This window comes from Parus major, chromosome 11 (genome assembly GCF_001522545.3).
Source record: "Parus major isolate Abel chromosome 11, Parus_major1.1, whole genome shotgun sequence".
In the NCBI taxonomy this organism is placed as follows: Eukaryota; Metazoa; Chordata; class Aves; order Passeriformes; family Paridae; genus Parus; species Parus major.
Genome location: NC_031780.1, coordinates 6183943 through 6200593, shown reverse-complemented (window position 1 = coordinate 6200593; position 16651 = coordinate 6183943). Strand labels below are relative to the sequence as shown.

Sequence of the window (16651 nt, the reverse complement as noted above, 5' to 3'; positions counted from 1 at the left end):
TTCTCTGTGGAACCTCACTAATTTTCCTCTCACCAGACTGCTGCTGTTCATGTCTGTGCTATCCCTTAAAGAGTGAGGGTGCTGATCAAAGTCAAGTTCAGAGGCAAATTCTAACATCTGGGTTCTCAAAATTCTCTGGCACTTTCTGAAGCACTAAAATGTGCAAGTTAAGGATCCATCAAAGGAGGAAGAAAGACAGAAGCAGATTTACAGAGCCAAATGTTTAATAACTTTTCAAGAACAAGTATTACATCCATATTTAGAGCATATATAAGAGATGGAAAACAAGGAAATAAAAAATAAAATCGCTAACTTCAAGAGGATACACTTAACTCCACAATTCCTGCTGAATCCCTTCTTTGGAGGCACAGTGGCCACTTTGAGCAAGACAAGACTGGGTACCAGGCCACCTGCAGAGTTTAGGCTCAGCATTTTAGGAACAGTCAGGAAAACTCTGACTCTGAATTTGCAAGCCAACATCTCTTCCCAACGTGGTGTTATTGCTGGACAGAGCAGGGAGAAGAAAAAAGACACTTACAAGACTTGGCAGCACAAGACAACAGTACTGGGAGGGCTCCAAGTACTCCCCAGACACCTCTGTGAGGCTGTTACAGCCAAGAAGACAGTGACAGGTTCACCAGAGGTGTTACCTACAGTTGACACTACTTTCTACTTCCCACTAGGAGCCCCCAACATCCTCCCTCAGCAGCTTGAAACTTTGCCCAAAAATATTCTTTGCTAAAAGAAGTGTCTGCTTTGGGACAGGCTGGCCCTGGCAAAGAAGGTGCTTCCTCACAAGCCTCAAAATTGCTGCATGTTGCTCAAGATCTCTCAGTATGCCAGCTTGTTCACTCCTCTCCCATCACTGCAGGAGCAGAGCTTGGCATCTCCTCCTGAGGGCAGCCATGATGTTTCCTTCCCCCCTCATGGCACCACCATCTGCACTGGGCGGGCAAAAGATCAGAGGGGACTCATTTTGGGCTACAGAGACACAAACAGTATCTCTCCTGGAAGACAAATGTGGAGCTGCAGCTGCTCTGAAGAGCGAAGTTGCTGAGCTGAGTCATGGATGAAAGCTCTGGAGAGATGCCGGGAGGCTGCAACTGCCCAGAGTCCTTCAATACAACCAGGGAGGACATGGGGAGCAGCTGAACAGCTCACCCTGCTCCGAGATGGGAATGACAATTTCCATGTGTTTTGGCAGGAAAGCAATGCAACAAGGCACCCCAGACAGACTGCTCACCCTGGCAACAGAGAGGGTGCTCCCTGGCTGGTGGCCAAAGCTGGCAAGAGTTCTGCTGCCAGAATAAACTCTGGGTTGAGAAGGCAGAGGACAGGCTCACTGTTCTCCCACCCTCCTTCCCACATCTAGCTCACCTTGGCCTTGTTCTGGACAGGCAGATACAGCTTGAACTCAGCTGGGAGCTCATCCTCTGAGTACAGCCGGTCAGAGAAATACACCCGTCTGATGCGACAGTTGGCGTGGATCTGAGAGTCAAAACAAAGAGTCACTCCATTTTCCACATGCTCTTTCCACATCCAGCTTTGGTGTCATGCTGCAACATGGATTCTTTGGCTCAGCAGCTGGAAATCTACCTCACTGTCTTGCTTTTTTGAATCTGACAGGGCATCAGATAAATTCTGGTCTGTGTCCTCTGCTTTGTATTGGATGCTCTCTCCAGGGATGAACACACTCAAAAGATTTGTCCAAGCTCTGGCATCTCTGCCAACTGAGATCTGTGTTAGTTGCTACAGGGACTCTCTGCTGTGAACTGACCCCTGCTTTGCTGGTATCAGCATTTGCTGGAACACCCACAGCCTCAGCCTGCTACATTTTTAACATGCCCACTTCAGGCCTCCCTGAGGTCAGGAATGAGCCTGTCCAGTCTGTGCTGCCTCCACTATCAGCTGGCAGCAAAGGAGTTGTTCTGCTCCCCTCATGAGTATGTGAGAAGGCAGACAACTCTCAGCTGACTGCCTGCACTTCAGGGAGAGAGGAGCACACACACAGACATTCCTCAAAATAACACACACCACTGGACACTTTGAACATGACTTCCTAGCATATGGAACAAGTTCCCTGTCCTCAGCAGGAACAAACACTGCATCAGCTCTGTTACAAGCAATTCAGTGCAAGCAGAGTCACTCCATTACCACTAGGAAACAAGCTTGACCAGGGGTATGAATGGTCTGTACACTGTGGGTCTCCCATTCAGACAATGACTGTCCAGCCTATCTGGACAGTAAAGCAACACACAGCTAATTCCCAGCAGAGCTCCACCTTCATGGCATGCCACAGGGAACTGCAAGTCTCACCCTAACCAACAACCTAGCCAGAGAAATAAGGTGGAAACGGGCTCCTTCATCCCAGTCTAGTCAAGTAAAGTGAGGCAGGCCTAAGTCAGGCTTTTGCTCCCCTTCCACAGTGCTCTGCAAAGAGCAGGGCTGGCAAAGGAACCAGGCAGGGCTAAAGCCAGAATCCCATCCCGCTGTCCGAGCCAGCAGGAACATCACCAGCTGTTGGTTTCCCAGGGCAGGTCATGGCTGCTTCTCACCTGCACTCTCAGGGTCTCGATGTAGTTGGTGCCGTACGCGCGGCGCGTGAAGTCGGACAGGTTGAACTGGATCTGGTTCCAGCCGTCGTCCAGCCGCATGGGCATGGTGCAGATGAACGGCTTCACCCGAGTCGTGCTCTGGTAGTTGCTGGCCCGGAAACGCCGGCGGACGTTCTTATCATCCAGCACCTGGGCAAGGAAGGCAGGCTGCTCACCCAGGTGCCAGGCCCCCGACTCTCCAGGACAGCACTACCCGTCTCCAAGAGGGCTCTCTACTCCCACCCCTCCATTCCACAGCAGAAGTAACTTTAACACAGGAAACAGACCCATTTGCAGGAATAGCAACAACGTGTTTGTGAGCTGACTGATGCCCCCATACCAGAAGACCTGACACACCACATGGCCAAGAAAGCAAAACTGTTTTGGGGATCACTCACTGCCTGGGACAAGTTCCAACACAAGACTGCAGGCTCTCTGGCGCCTTCCTCAGTGGTCCCTGGAGGGGCCTCCCCACTGCACACTCCTCACCTGCACTTCAAAGGTGAAGTATTTTTTCAGGTTCTTGATGATCATCACTAGGAAAGGTAGTTTGATGCCCAGGGTCTTCTTTGGGTCAGCAGGGCACGTGATGTACGTGGTACTGAGAGGTGAGAGAAAAACACTTTAGGATCTCACACGGCACAAAGTGTACAGCCTGAGGTAACCCAAGTCTCTCCCTTGGCCCAATGCAGTCTTGGAGGACCTGCAGATATGGATTACTGTGATCATAAGATCTCAGCAACAACCAGGGCTTCCTGTAACAGGAGGAAGAGTTTCAGAGGTAGCTGCACGCAGAAAAAGACAAAAGACACAAAGAATGCATCTCAAATTGCACTTTTCTCCCCCAGGGCATAAAACACCTTCCTGGACAGCTTCACCTCCCCAATTTCAGGGCCATGTCAGTGCTGTTTCTTAACACAACCTCCTCCTACCCTTGACTGAACAGGTAAAGCCCTCCCAATCATGGCAGAGGCCCTGTGTGCTCTACACGGCTGGGAAAACAGAGATCACGAGCCCCAGAAGTCCACGTCACGCCTGGCAAGCTCTGTATCAACAGTTCTTGGAGGAAGAGAAGCATTGGCTCAGTCTGTCTGCAGGAGAGGAGTCTCCACTGCCCTTATAAGGAGCGCCCTGCTCTGAATCACCCCTGGAGAAGCCTTGGAGACTTTGAGCCTGCTCATGGAGCTGGCGTCTGTCTCCCGGGGCGATGGAGACGAGGTTGCTAAGAGAAGCTCCATAAGCAACTCCCCTCATAAATCTCTCTTTGATCTTCCTGCTGTAGGGAGAGCAGCCGTCATGTGAGGAGAACAGGCCCAAGACAATAGAAGAGACAGCAGACAGTGCTGCTTTTTCAGTAACTGGCAGTGCTGACTGAGGCTGGGTATTAAATAATGCTTTTTTTCCCTTCAAGTGATGGAAAAATAATGGGATTTTATTTTTTATCCCTAAGTCCCACTGAGGATGAGAGTGAGAGCTCTACAACCACATCCAGGAAAAGGCACAGCACACTGCTACAGAGCAGTATCAGTGATATAACCCAGATTCTTCAATTTATTGACAAAGACATGGGCATCACATTGCTGTAGTTTAAAGATGATGTCTGCTGGGCATTGACATCTATCACTCTGCTTCAGGGCAGAGTCCTGCTCCCCCAGAACAGCAGAATAGGCTTCTCCTACCTGACATTTGTTCCTTCAATCTCCAGCACCAGTGACTGAATGTCATTGTCCGTGATTCGCTTGATGTGACCATTGCGCACCTGGAACAAAAGTGGGGCAGACAGCACAGACGTTACTTGAGAGGGGAAAAAATAGCCACACGCAGCTCCATTAAGAGAAGGAATAAGACCCCAGGAGGACCCATCTACATTCACTTGGCTCCTACTCTCCTGGACCTCACTGTTTCCACGGCTTTGATCACTGCCCCAGAGTGCCAGCAAGAGTTTATGGCCCAGCATGCTGCATGTACACAGAGTGCAAGACTTCCATCTATCAAAATACGCTGCAGTGAACACAAGGGACTCAAGCCTCATATCAGAGGCCCAGATAAACAAACATAAAAGAGTATGAGTCAAACTTGAGTGCAACAAGGGGTAAAAACAAGAACAAGCAATACATGGGAGCCACCAGCCAGCCAGCCAGCAACCAGTCACCAAGGGCACTTGGTCTGTACTGCTGGGCATGGCTGACTGCCTCTGGGGAAGGGCTGGACACTCACACACTCAGAGACACTCCTGCACACTCACACATACACTCTCTTCTCCAGCAGAAGCAGTATACATTCTAGTAAGGCAAAAAAATATATGGGTTTTCCCCACATCACTGAGATATTCCCTAAGATGTAAAAAAAGTAGAAGTTTGAGCCTGCTGGTTTTTTTGCAAAGATATGGAAGTCTGCATTAGGACAGCTGTGAACCCAGTAATCTCAGGCATGCACCTAGGACATGGGAGAATGTCAATTACTGTTTCCAGTTCTCACCAAAGTGATAGGGGCATTTCAAGCATTGCTGAAGAGAGCAGGGCAATCCTCACAACAAGTACACCCAGGGTGGCCATGCTTCATGCAAGAGAAATACTTCAAGACTATTTCAGCTGAAAGGACCACTGCTGACATCCACCCTGAAAGCAGAGCTCCTGCTGGCCAGCTATAATCATAATAGTATCACCCTGCACAGGACAATTCATGTGGGAAGGTGCCTCCAGAGGTCTCCAGTCCAACCTCTACCTCCAAGCAGGGTCATCCCAGCCTGCTTATGGCTTATCCAGTCTGTAAAGTACATCCCTTTGTCTAAGAGTCTTTAATGTGTCCTGTCCTTGCACCATCCAAATAAATTGTTGATCCTTTTTTAAAGTCACAGATATTTGTGCAAAACACAGACAGACACAAATGGGCAGTGTGAGGCATCCCAGTTCTTCACAGAGCTACACGGGTACCCCACTGATAGGAAACAGGATGGGTCTGTGCTTCGGGTCCCTCATCTCACACTTGTAAATGCTCACACAAGCCCACTCAGGTCAAACATCACTGCTGTCTGAAATGCCTTGAAGGCTTTAGTGCCTGCTGAAACCACAAGAAATTCAGCTGAGGCTCATGCACAGGAAACCAAGTACAGGTTGTAGCCTTGGTCTCAGAGGCTGCAACAAGTATTTTGCAGAATCACTAAACCATGGATGGTTTTAGGATGGGGGGAAGCAGCACAGCTCAGCATCTCTAAACATCTTGAGGAAGGCCCTGTGATGCAGGACAGCCTGGAGAAGGCACGGGGCCCTGAGCAGAACCACTCTAAAAACTGTCAGGAGGGAGAAACAAAGTGATGAGACATTCACAACTTCTACACCCTGTAAGCCGCCACACAGCCCACTTTTGCAAGCCTGTTTGAAAGGTGGGTCACGCACCAGAGGGGACCCCCACCTCAGCCCCCCCAGTGACCACGGGCATGTCGCTGCCGACGGCCAGTGCTGGGCACTGCTGCAGCTTTCCCACAGCGCTGCAGCTTCTGATGCCGGGCGGGCTCTTCTGCCCAGCAAAGACAGAAAATAACTCATAATAACACATTCCTTTCAGAAACACCCCGAGGGCCCGGTACACGGTAACCAATACCGGAGAGACACCGGTATCCCGCTCCCGGGGGTCCCGGTAACGCGGCCGCTGCAGCTCCGGCCCCACAGGTGTCCGCAGCGCTCCGGAGGCTCCGGGCCTGCCCCGGCAGGCTAAGCCGAGCTCCCCGGGCCGCGCCGCTGCCCGAGCCCGCCGCCTCACCTTCTTGTCCCAGATCTGGAGCGGTTTGCTGCCGATGCTGTAGAGCACCGAGAGGAAGCCGCTCTGAAAGGTGTTCTTGAACATGCCGGGGCCGGGCGGGCCGCGCCGGGCCGCGGCCGCCGCTCTGCCAGGACACGGCGGATCCCTCCGCGCCGCCGCCGTCACCGAGGAACTACTTGGGGCGGCCCCGGATGCACTTCCCGCGTGTTGTGGGAGCGCTGCCACGGCAACCGCGGCTGCGGCCTCTGCCCTCCCTGCTCGGCCGGGCTACCGGAGCCCTGCCCGCTCCCCTGCGCTTGGTACCGCGTTCCCTGAACGCCTGGGCCGTAGGCAGGGACATCTCTAAAACATCTCAGGTCTCCCCCTGCAATTCACGACTCTCAGGCCAAAGGGGACGCCGTGGGTTGCTTTTACCAAGGATGCTTTTTGCCCGTGGAGTGTTTCTCAGCCTGGGCTCTGCTCGTTCCCCGAGGGGCTCCCTGTGCTGGTTTTACAGGACTGGACCATTCGAATGGTGTTTGCTCTGCTTCATTGCTCCCTTTAGCTGCACTCATGCCTGGGAGCCCTAGGAACCTCCCTGTGTCTTCTTGCTGCTCTAAGCCAGGCAGGGATAACATACCGAACCCTGGCAATACTGGGGGTTTGATGTACGGCTTTACAGGTGTGAGAATGTCTTTGAGTAGAGACAAAGCCTTGGCACAGCTGAAGAGGCTTAACAGGAACAGCTTGGCCTAGAAATTACATTTCTAAACCGACATACATTTATTCTGGCTGTAATAACACTCGTTTATGTCATCTATTTTCAATTTACAGACACTAAACAGCATAAAAGTTACCATTCTGCACCAGCTTTATGGTTCTTCAGGTTAACTCCTGGCCTCTGTTGTTAACTAATGCCCCATCCAAATACTAACAATGTTGTCTGCTGGATGTACTTGTCTCTCCCATGGACTACAAACACTCCCTCACAGCACCTCAGTTAGCAGCACTTTCTCTTTCCTCCACAATTCCTTGCACAAACAAGTAGAGCACACAAAAAGCAAGGCATTAGTTAGAAATGATCAGCTATATTTAGTCAGTGGGTTAGAGCACGCTTTATATGGCACGATGAAATAACTTGTTCCCTTAATCAGATGGTAGGAGACAACTGGGACAAATATCCAGCTGCCATTCCTGAACAGCCGGCTCATTCACACACTCTCCACTTACCACTTTAATGTCATGTTTTGCTGCACACAGAAATAGGTTGTGGTTTCAAATTGTCCCTATTTCTCAATTAATTTTAACAAAATATAGTATCTGTTGCCCCTCCTCCTTCGCTGTGCATGTGTGGGCTAGAGGAGAGGGCAGAGGCAGAGAGCCCTGTAAATCATTAACTCATATTAATAATCGAGGCTGGCATTTGGAAAGAGGTCTCTGAGAGATGTATTTCAGAGACTCACACCTTGATGTTATCCACCTGGAAGATAGGTAGGAAGATGTTGGCATGTTGCCTCACCCTTGCTTCCAATTCCCAGGGTGTAGAGGGATTGAATTTGGGATAACAGATGGAGGAAAAGGCCCATCTTAAGAAAATAACCTGGTCCAAGAAGCGAGCAGAGAGTGACTGCTCCAGAAATAACTGCCCACCAAAGCATTTCCTTCCCTTCAGAATTCTCAGCAATCCGATGCCTTCAGAGGAATGAGATTTTCAGCAAGCTTCTGAAACATTGCTCCTCTTTAGTGTCACATTGCTGGGTGCAGTTACAAGACCAAAATGTAGCAGGTCTCTCCAGTAGCACCAAGTCTGTGCTTGCCTGGAAGCACATGGTCCAGGTTCACGGCCTGGGAAATCCTAACCCAGGCCATTGCCCTCTTGACTGGGCTGCAGAGCAGATGCAACACAGCAGGACAGCGTGTTCCCACACTTGTACCCATTACAAATCTTGGGCAAAGACTCACTCCTGCAATTCCACTTTGGTCAGTGTCCAGGGCTGGGTGAGAGCAGTGCTTGAGTGGTTCTGTGCTGGCAGGAACCCACAGCTGAGCTCCCCTCCCTGGTTACCAGCAACAGGTCTCTCTTTCCTAGGCAAGAGCCTTGTCTCAGAGGTACCCTTTCCCCTGGGCAACTTCAGTATAGGGGAAAACCATAGGGAAAAACATATGGGCAATGAAGGAATGGGACAACACAAGAGAAATGATCATGTACAGTCATACAGAGTCCAGCTGGGGGCTTTTAGACAGAATTTCAAGTGGTTCATTAATACCTAAGACCAGAGCCCAGCTTGGCCAACAACCATTACTGCAGCCAGACTCTCCCAAGCACTGCCAGTGAAGGACCACATCTGCAGTGCAGCAGCCTTTGGGCAGGACTTTCAGGCTCATAGCTTTGCAGTCATGGTGCTGGGGAGGAGGAGGAAGAGAGCCTGAGCCCAAGAAAGAGGAAGAGACAGGAGCTCTGGTGGTTCAGAGACAGAGCAGGTCACCACCCAGGCCAGCACCTTCAGAAGAGTGGGGGAGGGTCTAAGCAGGGAAAGGAGAAACACCCCCAAAGGTGGCAAGTGCCTCCTTTGCCTCTGCCCACACTGATTCTGTACAATTTTCTCTTTCTCTCCTCACCCAGCCTGTCCTAGCTGGGCACAGGGAACAGTTCACTCTGCCAGTACTCTCCAGCTCCCTCCCCACTGAATACTCCTCCTTGCATGCTTCTTTTAAAACTTTTATTCAACAATATAGAATTCTTTCAATTATAGTATAGAACTGTCCATCATGATACTACATCCCCTGCAACCCCCATGTCCTGGAAGAGACAGGCACAAGCTGGCTAACCATGGTCCATCAGAGGTTGGGGGGGAACAGCCAGAACAGAGGAAGGAACGACTAACCAACAACTGCTTTGCACACCCTTCACATTTCCACGCTTTCTGGGTCAGGAGGAGCTCAACAAGGAAACAGAGGCAGAAGAACCTTTAACACTCGGAGGGAAGGGCTGCGGTCATAGCGAGGCGAGTGCCGTCCAGCCAGGCGTGTGCCCCGCTCTGAGCCCTGCCCGCGCCGCGCAGTCCGCCCGCCGTCGCTCTACCGCGCCGATGGGACGTTTGATTTGGTTCTCATTCTGCTTATGGAAAATTGGGAGCAACAGCATCGGACCTGAGGAGAGATGGGAGGAGGGAAGTGAGCGTCACGGGGCACTGCCAGCTCAACACGGAGCTCCTCCAGTGCCGTGATGAGGCGATGGCTGGGCATGCTGCCCCACATCTGCCATCCCCACCCCCAGCCAGGCCCAGGCGCACCCTCCATGGCCCTCTGGATCCGGGGACAGCAGGAGAACCTCAGCCTGCTTTCAAAGGGGCGAGAAAGGAAGGCAGGGCTGAGCAAGGCAAGAGACAGATGCAGTCCAGCAAAGCAGAACTGTCACAGACAGCCAGACACAAGTTTGGACTTTTTTTTCCATGACCTACTGTTTTGAGTTTCCCCACACTACCACAAACACCTCCCATAATTCCACTAAAAGCTCCCATCATGCCCAGCACATTCGCAACAGACAAGCTGGCAAAGCTGCCTTCTGCATCCATTTCCATCCCTCAGAGGCTGCTGAGGCTCAGCTTTGAGCCTTTCCTCTTAGAAGGCTCAGCCAAACCCATGCTCTACCTCTCCTACAGAGCTGGAGCCAGGCCAGCTGAAAGGCCAGGAACATGCACTAGGACTCTCCTAACTTTCTCCAGAAGAAAGCAGATGATGATGCATGTTCCCCAGTCCTCTTAACTTCCTAGGGACAAAGCACTCTTTCCCAGCTCCTGGCTATCCCTACAGCCAGGAGAAAGCTTTGCTAAGGTCCAGAGGAGAGAGGGATTTCCTGCTCTGAGTGCTGGAAGAGCCACTGGCTGCAGAGGTAAACTGGCACAAGCTGCAGTCAAACGTCCCCACTACCCTGGGATCAGGAGACTCCACACCCTCCTCACTCCCAGACTACTCTTGCTCAGCTGCTGTTTCCCTCCAGGATGAATCTGTCACTGCTTATCCTACCCTAGAGCTGGGGTAGGGATGTGGGGAGATAAGGGGCAGGTTGTTCCAGCCTCTCTGTTTACTGCAATCAGGGAAAGCCATTTCAGTCTCTGGAAGAGCAACTCTCTTCCTCTGCTTGAGGGTACCAGGAAAGAAGTCCTGACTCAGGTTTACAAAACAGATACTTCCCGAAGCACCACCTTGAAATTTCACCATCAGCTTCAGACACTGTCAAGCATTTATGTGTAGCACACTCATGCACAGTGGTCAACACTGTTCACCTATCAAAGTTCCCCCACTCAACCCATTCTTCTTCTTCCCACCTCTTTGCCTTGCCCCTCCAGGAGCTAGGAATGCCAACACACAAGAGCTGGAGAACAGACAAACTTCTCCCATAGCAACTTGGACAGGCCATGAGAAACATCCACTTCTCAATAGAGCAATTCAATAGATATTTAAAATCAGTTCAAAACTTGGTATTAAAACCCCAAAACAACCCTGCTGGTACTGGCACAGTGTAAGAGCACAAGAGAATCCCCTGTCCCTCAGGCCAGGCAGCCAGAAGGGTGGGCAGATGGAAGGAGAGGGCTGGGAACACTCCAATGCCTTCACTCTGCAGGAGACCAGATGTTAGCAAGGCCCTGCAGGATGGCAGCAACCACAGGCTGCTCCTCAGCACAGACACCCAGGACGATCCCCATGGCCTCAGGTGCAAGGAAACAGCTACTCCCTACTCAGCACATCTTTAGACAAAGCCATCCATGCAGACGAACATGGGGGTACACAGGTGGAGAACCCCAATTTCCAGCCATGCACTGGTGACCTGGGCTGAGCCACCAGGTAAGGGCAGAGTCAGGTCTGTCCCTCAGGCAGTGAGTGCCTGTTTGAGGCCAGTGGAGCACAAGAGCTGAGCCCCACGCTGTGCCCAAACTCTCGCACCTCCTCTGCGGCCTCGTGGCAGCAGACACGATCTGCTGCAGAGAAACTCTCAGGGCTGACAGCAGGAAGACTGCAACCAAAGACTGAGAGATCCCAAAAAAACCACAGACAAGAGAGGCTGGAAGAGCTGACCTGCCCTCCTGGAGGAGACAAGGCCTCCAGCTCTCAGGCCTTCTGGCTATCCCATAGATTTGAGACGGCAGACATTCAGACGTATAGATATTTATTGGTTTCAGTGATTTATACAAATGGATTGACCTGCTGTTGATGCCAATAGAACTTTATTGGAATATGGAATGTAAACAGATGTTTCAAATAGAAACATTGCAACCTTATAAAAAATTAACTATTTCAACAATGCCGCAGAAGGAAATTCTGTGTTTAGGTGCTGGTGGGAAAACACTATCTCCAGCGTCTAGGTTTGAGTGTCACCAGAACCACTTGATGAAGTTACACACAGAACAAGTAGAGGAGGCAACTGTGAATTGTGGGGCTATAAAGCCATCGAGGGATCTGATGAAAGAACCCATAAGACGAACCCCCCACCCCCCAACAGGATCGGCACCCCAGAATTCAACAAATGGCTGACTTTGTTAAAACACTGCGTGGGATCCCAAGGCCTGGATCAGTAGCTGCACAGCCCCCATCCTGACGCCGCTGTTTGTTGATCCTCCCCCCTCCCTGTGCTCTCCTCCCCAGCCTCCTCTCCACTCCTCCATCCTGCGGTGCTGGATTGAACCGCTCCAGAGCTGTGCTCTGGCACAAGTCTGCGTCTGGCACGAATTCTCATGGGAGCCACGTCATGAGGTACGTGGTTGCACACCTATCACAAGAAATCTTGCAACACTGACTTTCCTGAGCTCGGTGGGAAAGTCTGGATAGTCCCTCCCCTCTCCTGCCACAAGAGCAGCCCTCACATTCACAAGTTTCCAAAGCAGGTCTATTGAGTTTCTTCTCAGAGCGAGCCTTTGTCAAACACACTGGAGGGGGGGGATCCTCTCCCCAGCAACTCGGATCAGTGCCTTCGTTTTAATGCTCCAAACTAATCCCGAGATGCTGCTGGGTTTGTGGGTTGTTTTTTGTTGAACTCCCCCTCCCTCCCCCCAACCCCGGCATTCACAATTGAAACTGGAATTCAAGGGCCAAATTCAAGCCCAGAGTGAGCAGTAAAGACTTGGACCTCAAAACAGAGTTGCACCTGCTGACCCCCAGCCTGAATTTGGTTCATTCAGGGTCTACAAGTCAGAAAGGCAAGTTTAGAAAGAGGCATGCTAAGGGCTGATGGTGGAACGACCAATTTGTCCCCACCAGTGTGGTGGGGAAGGCTGGACTGAGAAGGAAGAGAAGGATCCATAGAGATGTGAACCAGAATCAGTTGTGTGGAGCCCTGGGGATATCACTACATATTTAGCTCTTGCAAGACCATTTGCCCAGGGCTTTGGTACCACAGGGTTAGAGTTACATTAACCACAACCACCAGAGAGGAACTGAGGTTTAAGACCCCCCCCACAAGGTTAGATTTCTGCCGAGTATAAAGGGGAGGGGAAGAAGGGGGGGGGTCCTTGGTTCTTTTCCCTTCACTGTGTGACCGAAGGTTTTGCTTTTATTTGTAAACATCTTGAATTACCCGTCGTTTTCCAGTCCTCATCGTGCTGTTGTCATGCCACTGGAGAGCACAGCGTTTTCTGAGCTGGGCTGGGACTGCTCCTTCACCACTGGATCTGCAGGAGACAGACCAGGCAGGAAAAGGAAACAGCATTTAATAATGCGGAAGCTCCACCCAGGCAAATCCTTCCAAAGAAACTGCCCTCAAAACCCACAGAGCTGCTTAGGCTTTGGCAGAGTGGGGAGCCAAAATCTATCCCTGTTGGCCCCAGCTACTCCACAGACTCACAGAAATAAGGGTGATCCATTGCCTCCTTGGCAGTCAGCCTCTGTTGATGGTCATATCGCAGCAGCTTGTCCAGGAGGTCAAGGACTTCAGGACTGACCAGGTGTCTGTTCTCACTGTGGATGAAGTTCTCCCAGCGCTTCCGGGAATGCCTGCAAAGGGAGCAGCTGTCACTGCACAGCACCACCCCGACGTCCCATGGGAATCGCCTGCCACCAGCCACTTCTGAGTATGGGTGGCTGTGGTAAACAGCCCACAGCTCTTCCTTGCACAAGCTACTGCCCAGCAAACACCTGCCAAAGGTGGAAAATCCTCTTCTTTATTTACACAGTTGTATGGACCTCCTGTGCCAGGAAAGGCACAACATTGCACATTCCCTTCTGTCTACAGGGAATAGACAACAGCATATGGCAGGCAGGGTGACATCCTTGGGACCAGAACTGCTCTGGCTTGCCAGCAGCCTCACAGAAGCTGTCCTCACTATTCCATCCATTCCACTTGTCCTTTTCAGAAATCTCAACTGGAAGACTCTGAGCCACTCAGCCCACACTTAACTGCAGTGTCTACACCTCCACTTTAAGGATGTGAACAAGCAGGAGAGAGAAGAAATAGGGGATGGCTCATGAATCGTAAGAGAGACAAAAGGAAAGGGCCTGCATTTCAGTGACTTCCGGAGATGACATGAACTAGATGTGAAGCCTGCAAGCAGCACTGTTATCCAGAAGATCGAGCAGGCCTTTGCTGAGAGTGCCTCAAGGGTACAGACAGCAGTTTATCTCTCTCTCAGTGCTTACATGGAAGAAATGGCAGCATTTCACTTCTCCACTTACTGGCCCAGGATGTCGTTGAAGTGCGGGTCCAGTTCTATGTGGTACTTCTTGAGATACCCATACAGCTCATCTGTGCCCAGGACCTTTGCGATGCGAACCAGCTGGAACAAAAGGCATGTTCAGAGAGCAGAAGGGCAGCCCATCACTCTTCTGCAGAGGCAGAGCTGCCCAAATCTAAGAGTCCTCCTTCTGGAAACATCCCAGACAGAAGGAGTTTCTCCCTTGAAACTTGCTTGTGCAATATGTGCAGAAAACAAGTTTCCTACACATGGCAGCAAAATCACAAATGGCTTAACAAAACCTGTAGCAGCATCCTCCCAGCCTGGCAGTCCCATCCCCAGAGCCTCCCCACTATACACACAGAGATGAACTGGGGACAAACTTTTCACAAAGTAAGCCAGGTAGCAATGTCTTTACTTGGTCATAATTGTCCTGGCCGTGGAAGAAGGGCTCCTTTCGGAAGATCATGCTTGCCAGCATACAGCCTAAACTCCACATGTCTAAGCTGTAGTCATACATCTGAGGGAGAAAAGGAGAAGCTGTCAGAAAAGGAACACTCACCACAGCCTGGTTCCCCACCAGCACAGGCAGCCTCAGCCTTTGCACTTCACAGCCAGCCTCTCTCCAACCCAGGCAATGCCCTGACAGGCAAAACCAGACAACCCAAAGGTGGCTAAAGTGCAGCCACAAGTGTTATCACTGGATAGCAAAGAGGAGACAGACTCTTACTTGGTAGTCCACAAGGAGCTCTGGTCCTTTGAAGTACCTAGAGGCCACACGGACATTGTATTCCTGAGCTGGATGGTAGAATTCGGCCAGACCCCAGTCTATGAGCCGCAGCTGAACAGGCAATAGAAACACACATCACCAACCAGGCAGGTGAAGCCACACTGGCCAAACCTCAATCCCTTGATGCAAGTGTGGAGCCCAGGGTGAAGGGAGGCCCTCTGTGGACAGCAGATGCTCCCAGCAGTTCTCTGATCGGTTTTTCCCTTTTCCCTAAAATCAGCTCGTGGGGCAAAACCCAGCTTCGAGATCTCCAATGCCTTCTGAGTCCAAGCACACTGTTACTACTGGGCAGCTGGCTCCTTACCAGCACCACCAGATCCTTGAGTACTAGGGAACAGGCAAAAGTCTTATTCCACTGTTTAGAGGGGCTGGGCTGAAGGCAGTGTTGATTTTACCTGGGGACTGAGAGCAGAAAATGGGGTAGAAGGGGCTCAGCACATCCTGCAAGGCAGACCACCTCCACAGCTGCAGGGATGCACAACCAGCTTAGTAGGGAAGGACTCCAATAAGACATTCCCTTCCTTATACACCTTGTCTTGCCTGTACAGCCACTGCTGATTGACAGAGACAGACCTCTGGACCAGCAACTAGTTCCTTGACACAAATTCCAGGTGCCTGGAGCAGGCACACACAGCACTCAATGGGACACAAGTACCATGACAGGGTGGGGTAGGCCCCTGTGCTGTCCATTTCCTGTGGTTTAACCAGCACACCCCAGCAGTGAGGAAGCCATGGACACCACTGAGGTGCTCCCCTGTGGGATTTTGACCATCTCCTGGTGCTGGCATGGGTGGAAGGGAGCCAGTGAAGAAAGGTTAGAGGGGTATGTGCTATGGGTACAGAGGCAGCAGAGTTTCAAGTTTCCCTGAAAAGCCCTGGTGTCACAGTACCTTTTTCTGTTGGTGGTCTATCATGACGTTGTGGGGTTTGACATCCCTGTGCATGATTCCCATGCTGTGACAGTAATCCAGGGCCTGGCAGACACACACACACACATTAGACATGGCTGTAACCACAGGCACAACATTACCAATGTAACAGTTCTCAGCCAGAAGCAAGAGCTCACAAGAAGTGCCATAATCCTGGTACATGGAATGAGCAGTTTCAGCTCTTATACTGCACATGATAAAGTGACAAGCTGACAACAAGACTGTATGGACCTTGTGCCCTACTGTAGTCACAATTCCTGGAACTAACTGTGTTCCCTGCACAGTTGTTGAAGAACACAATGCAGAGAGGTGTCCCACCTGGAGTCAAGGCCAGTGCTCCAACCTGGGTAGCCCTGTGCTTCCTAGGTCAGGCTCTCTTCCCTAGAAAGGGAATGATTCCTACATGCATACAGTTTTATGGACTTCCAGTGAGGCTTTCCACTTGTGCCCCAAAACACACTCAAGCTAGAAAGTCACCTCTGCCCTGCTGATTTAAGCCAAGTTGCACTTAAAAAAGGCAAGTGATAGCACATGAAGGAGAGCAAACCTGCTTCAAGCTTGTAGGCAGGAGCACATACAAGCTCCCCAGCTCCATGACCTTGCACCACTTGCCCCCCCAACGCAGCTGTTCCCTTGAGCAAAGAGGTGAGAATGTTGTTTTCTCATCTCCAAGGGGAGGGAGATCCATCCATCAACATCTATCAGATGCTACGAGATCTCCAGCAGCACGGAAAGAAGGTACAGCCTGTAGTCATTCAATATCCAAGACATCAGTGCCAGGGAAGCAATGCTGTCCTTGGGCCTGTGCCACAAGGGGAAGCAAGGAGGCAATAGCTTCCATCACAGCAAGGCCTCAGAGAGCAGCCCTGCAGTGACACATGGCCTCACAGCCCACAGGACTCACAGCAAACACCAGTCCCGCATCTCCAGTCCAGG

General features: G+C 51.2%; 2 protein-coding genes across 5 annotated transcripts in view; both read right to left on the bottom strand.

The window, feature by feature from the left end:
- Positions 1 to 206: 206 nt before the first annotated feature.
- On the bottom strand, positions 207 to 6515 carry CFAP20 (cilia and flagella associated protein 20). 2 transcript variants are annotated; one of them, XM_015640097.2, is made up of 6 exons: positions 6354 to 6515; positions 4274 to 4353; positions 3084 to 3195; positions 2556 to 2744; positions 1378 to 1488; positions 207 to 503 (listed from the first exon to the last, which is right to left on the bottom strand). In XM_015640097.2, exons 1-6 carry the CDS (start codon positions 6435 to 6437, stop codon positions 498 to 500), a joined length of 582 nt encoding a protein of 193 aa, XP_015495583.1. In that variant the 5' UTR covers positions 6438 to 6515; the 3' UTR covers positions 207 to 497. The 2 variants fall into 2 exon arrangements, with proteins under 2 accessions (XP_015495583.1, XP_015495582.1); XM_015640096.2 differs by lacking the exon at positions 207 to 503 and having other exon boundaries at positions 1369 to 1488.
- The window catches only part of CSNK2A2 (casein kinase 2 alpha 2), a 31722-nt gene continuing 19344 nt past the window's right edge, over positions 4274 to 16651 (bottom strand). The window contains exons 6-12 of one of the 3 annotated variants that reach the window (XM_033517110.1): positions 15677 to 15760; positions 14727 to 14837; positions 14415 to 14516; positions 13998 to 14098; positions 13171 to 13319; positions 12904 to 12997; positions 4274 to 4353 (exon numbers count right to left, since the gene is read on the bottom strand). In XM_033517110.1, coding sequence (XP_033373001.1) covers positions 12921 to 12997; positions 13171 to 13319; positions 13998 to 14098; positions 14415 to 14516; positions 14727 to 14837; positions 15677 to 15760 — 624 coding nt within the window. In that variant the 3' untranslated portion in view covers positions 4274 to 4353; positions 12904 to 12920. Of the gene's footprint in view, positions 4354 to 9035; positions 9483 to 12903; positions 12998 to 13170; positions 13320 to 13961; positions 14099 to 14414; positions 14517 to 14726; positions 14838 to 15676; positions 15761 to 16651 lie in introns of those variants that run through there. The other 2 variants (XM_015640095.3, XM_033517111.1) reach the window with 2 other exon arrangements.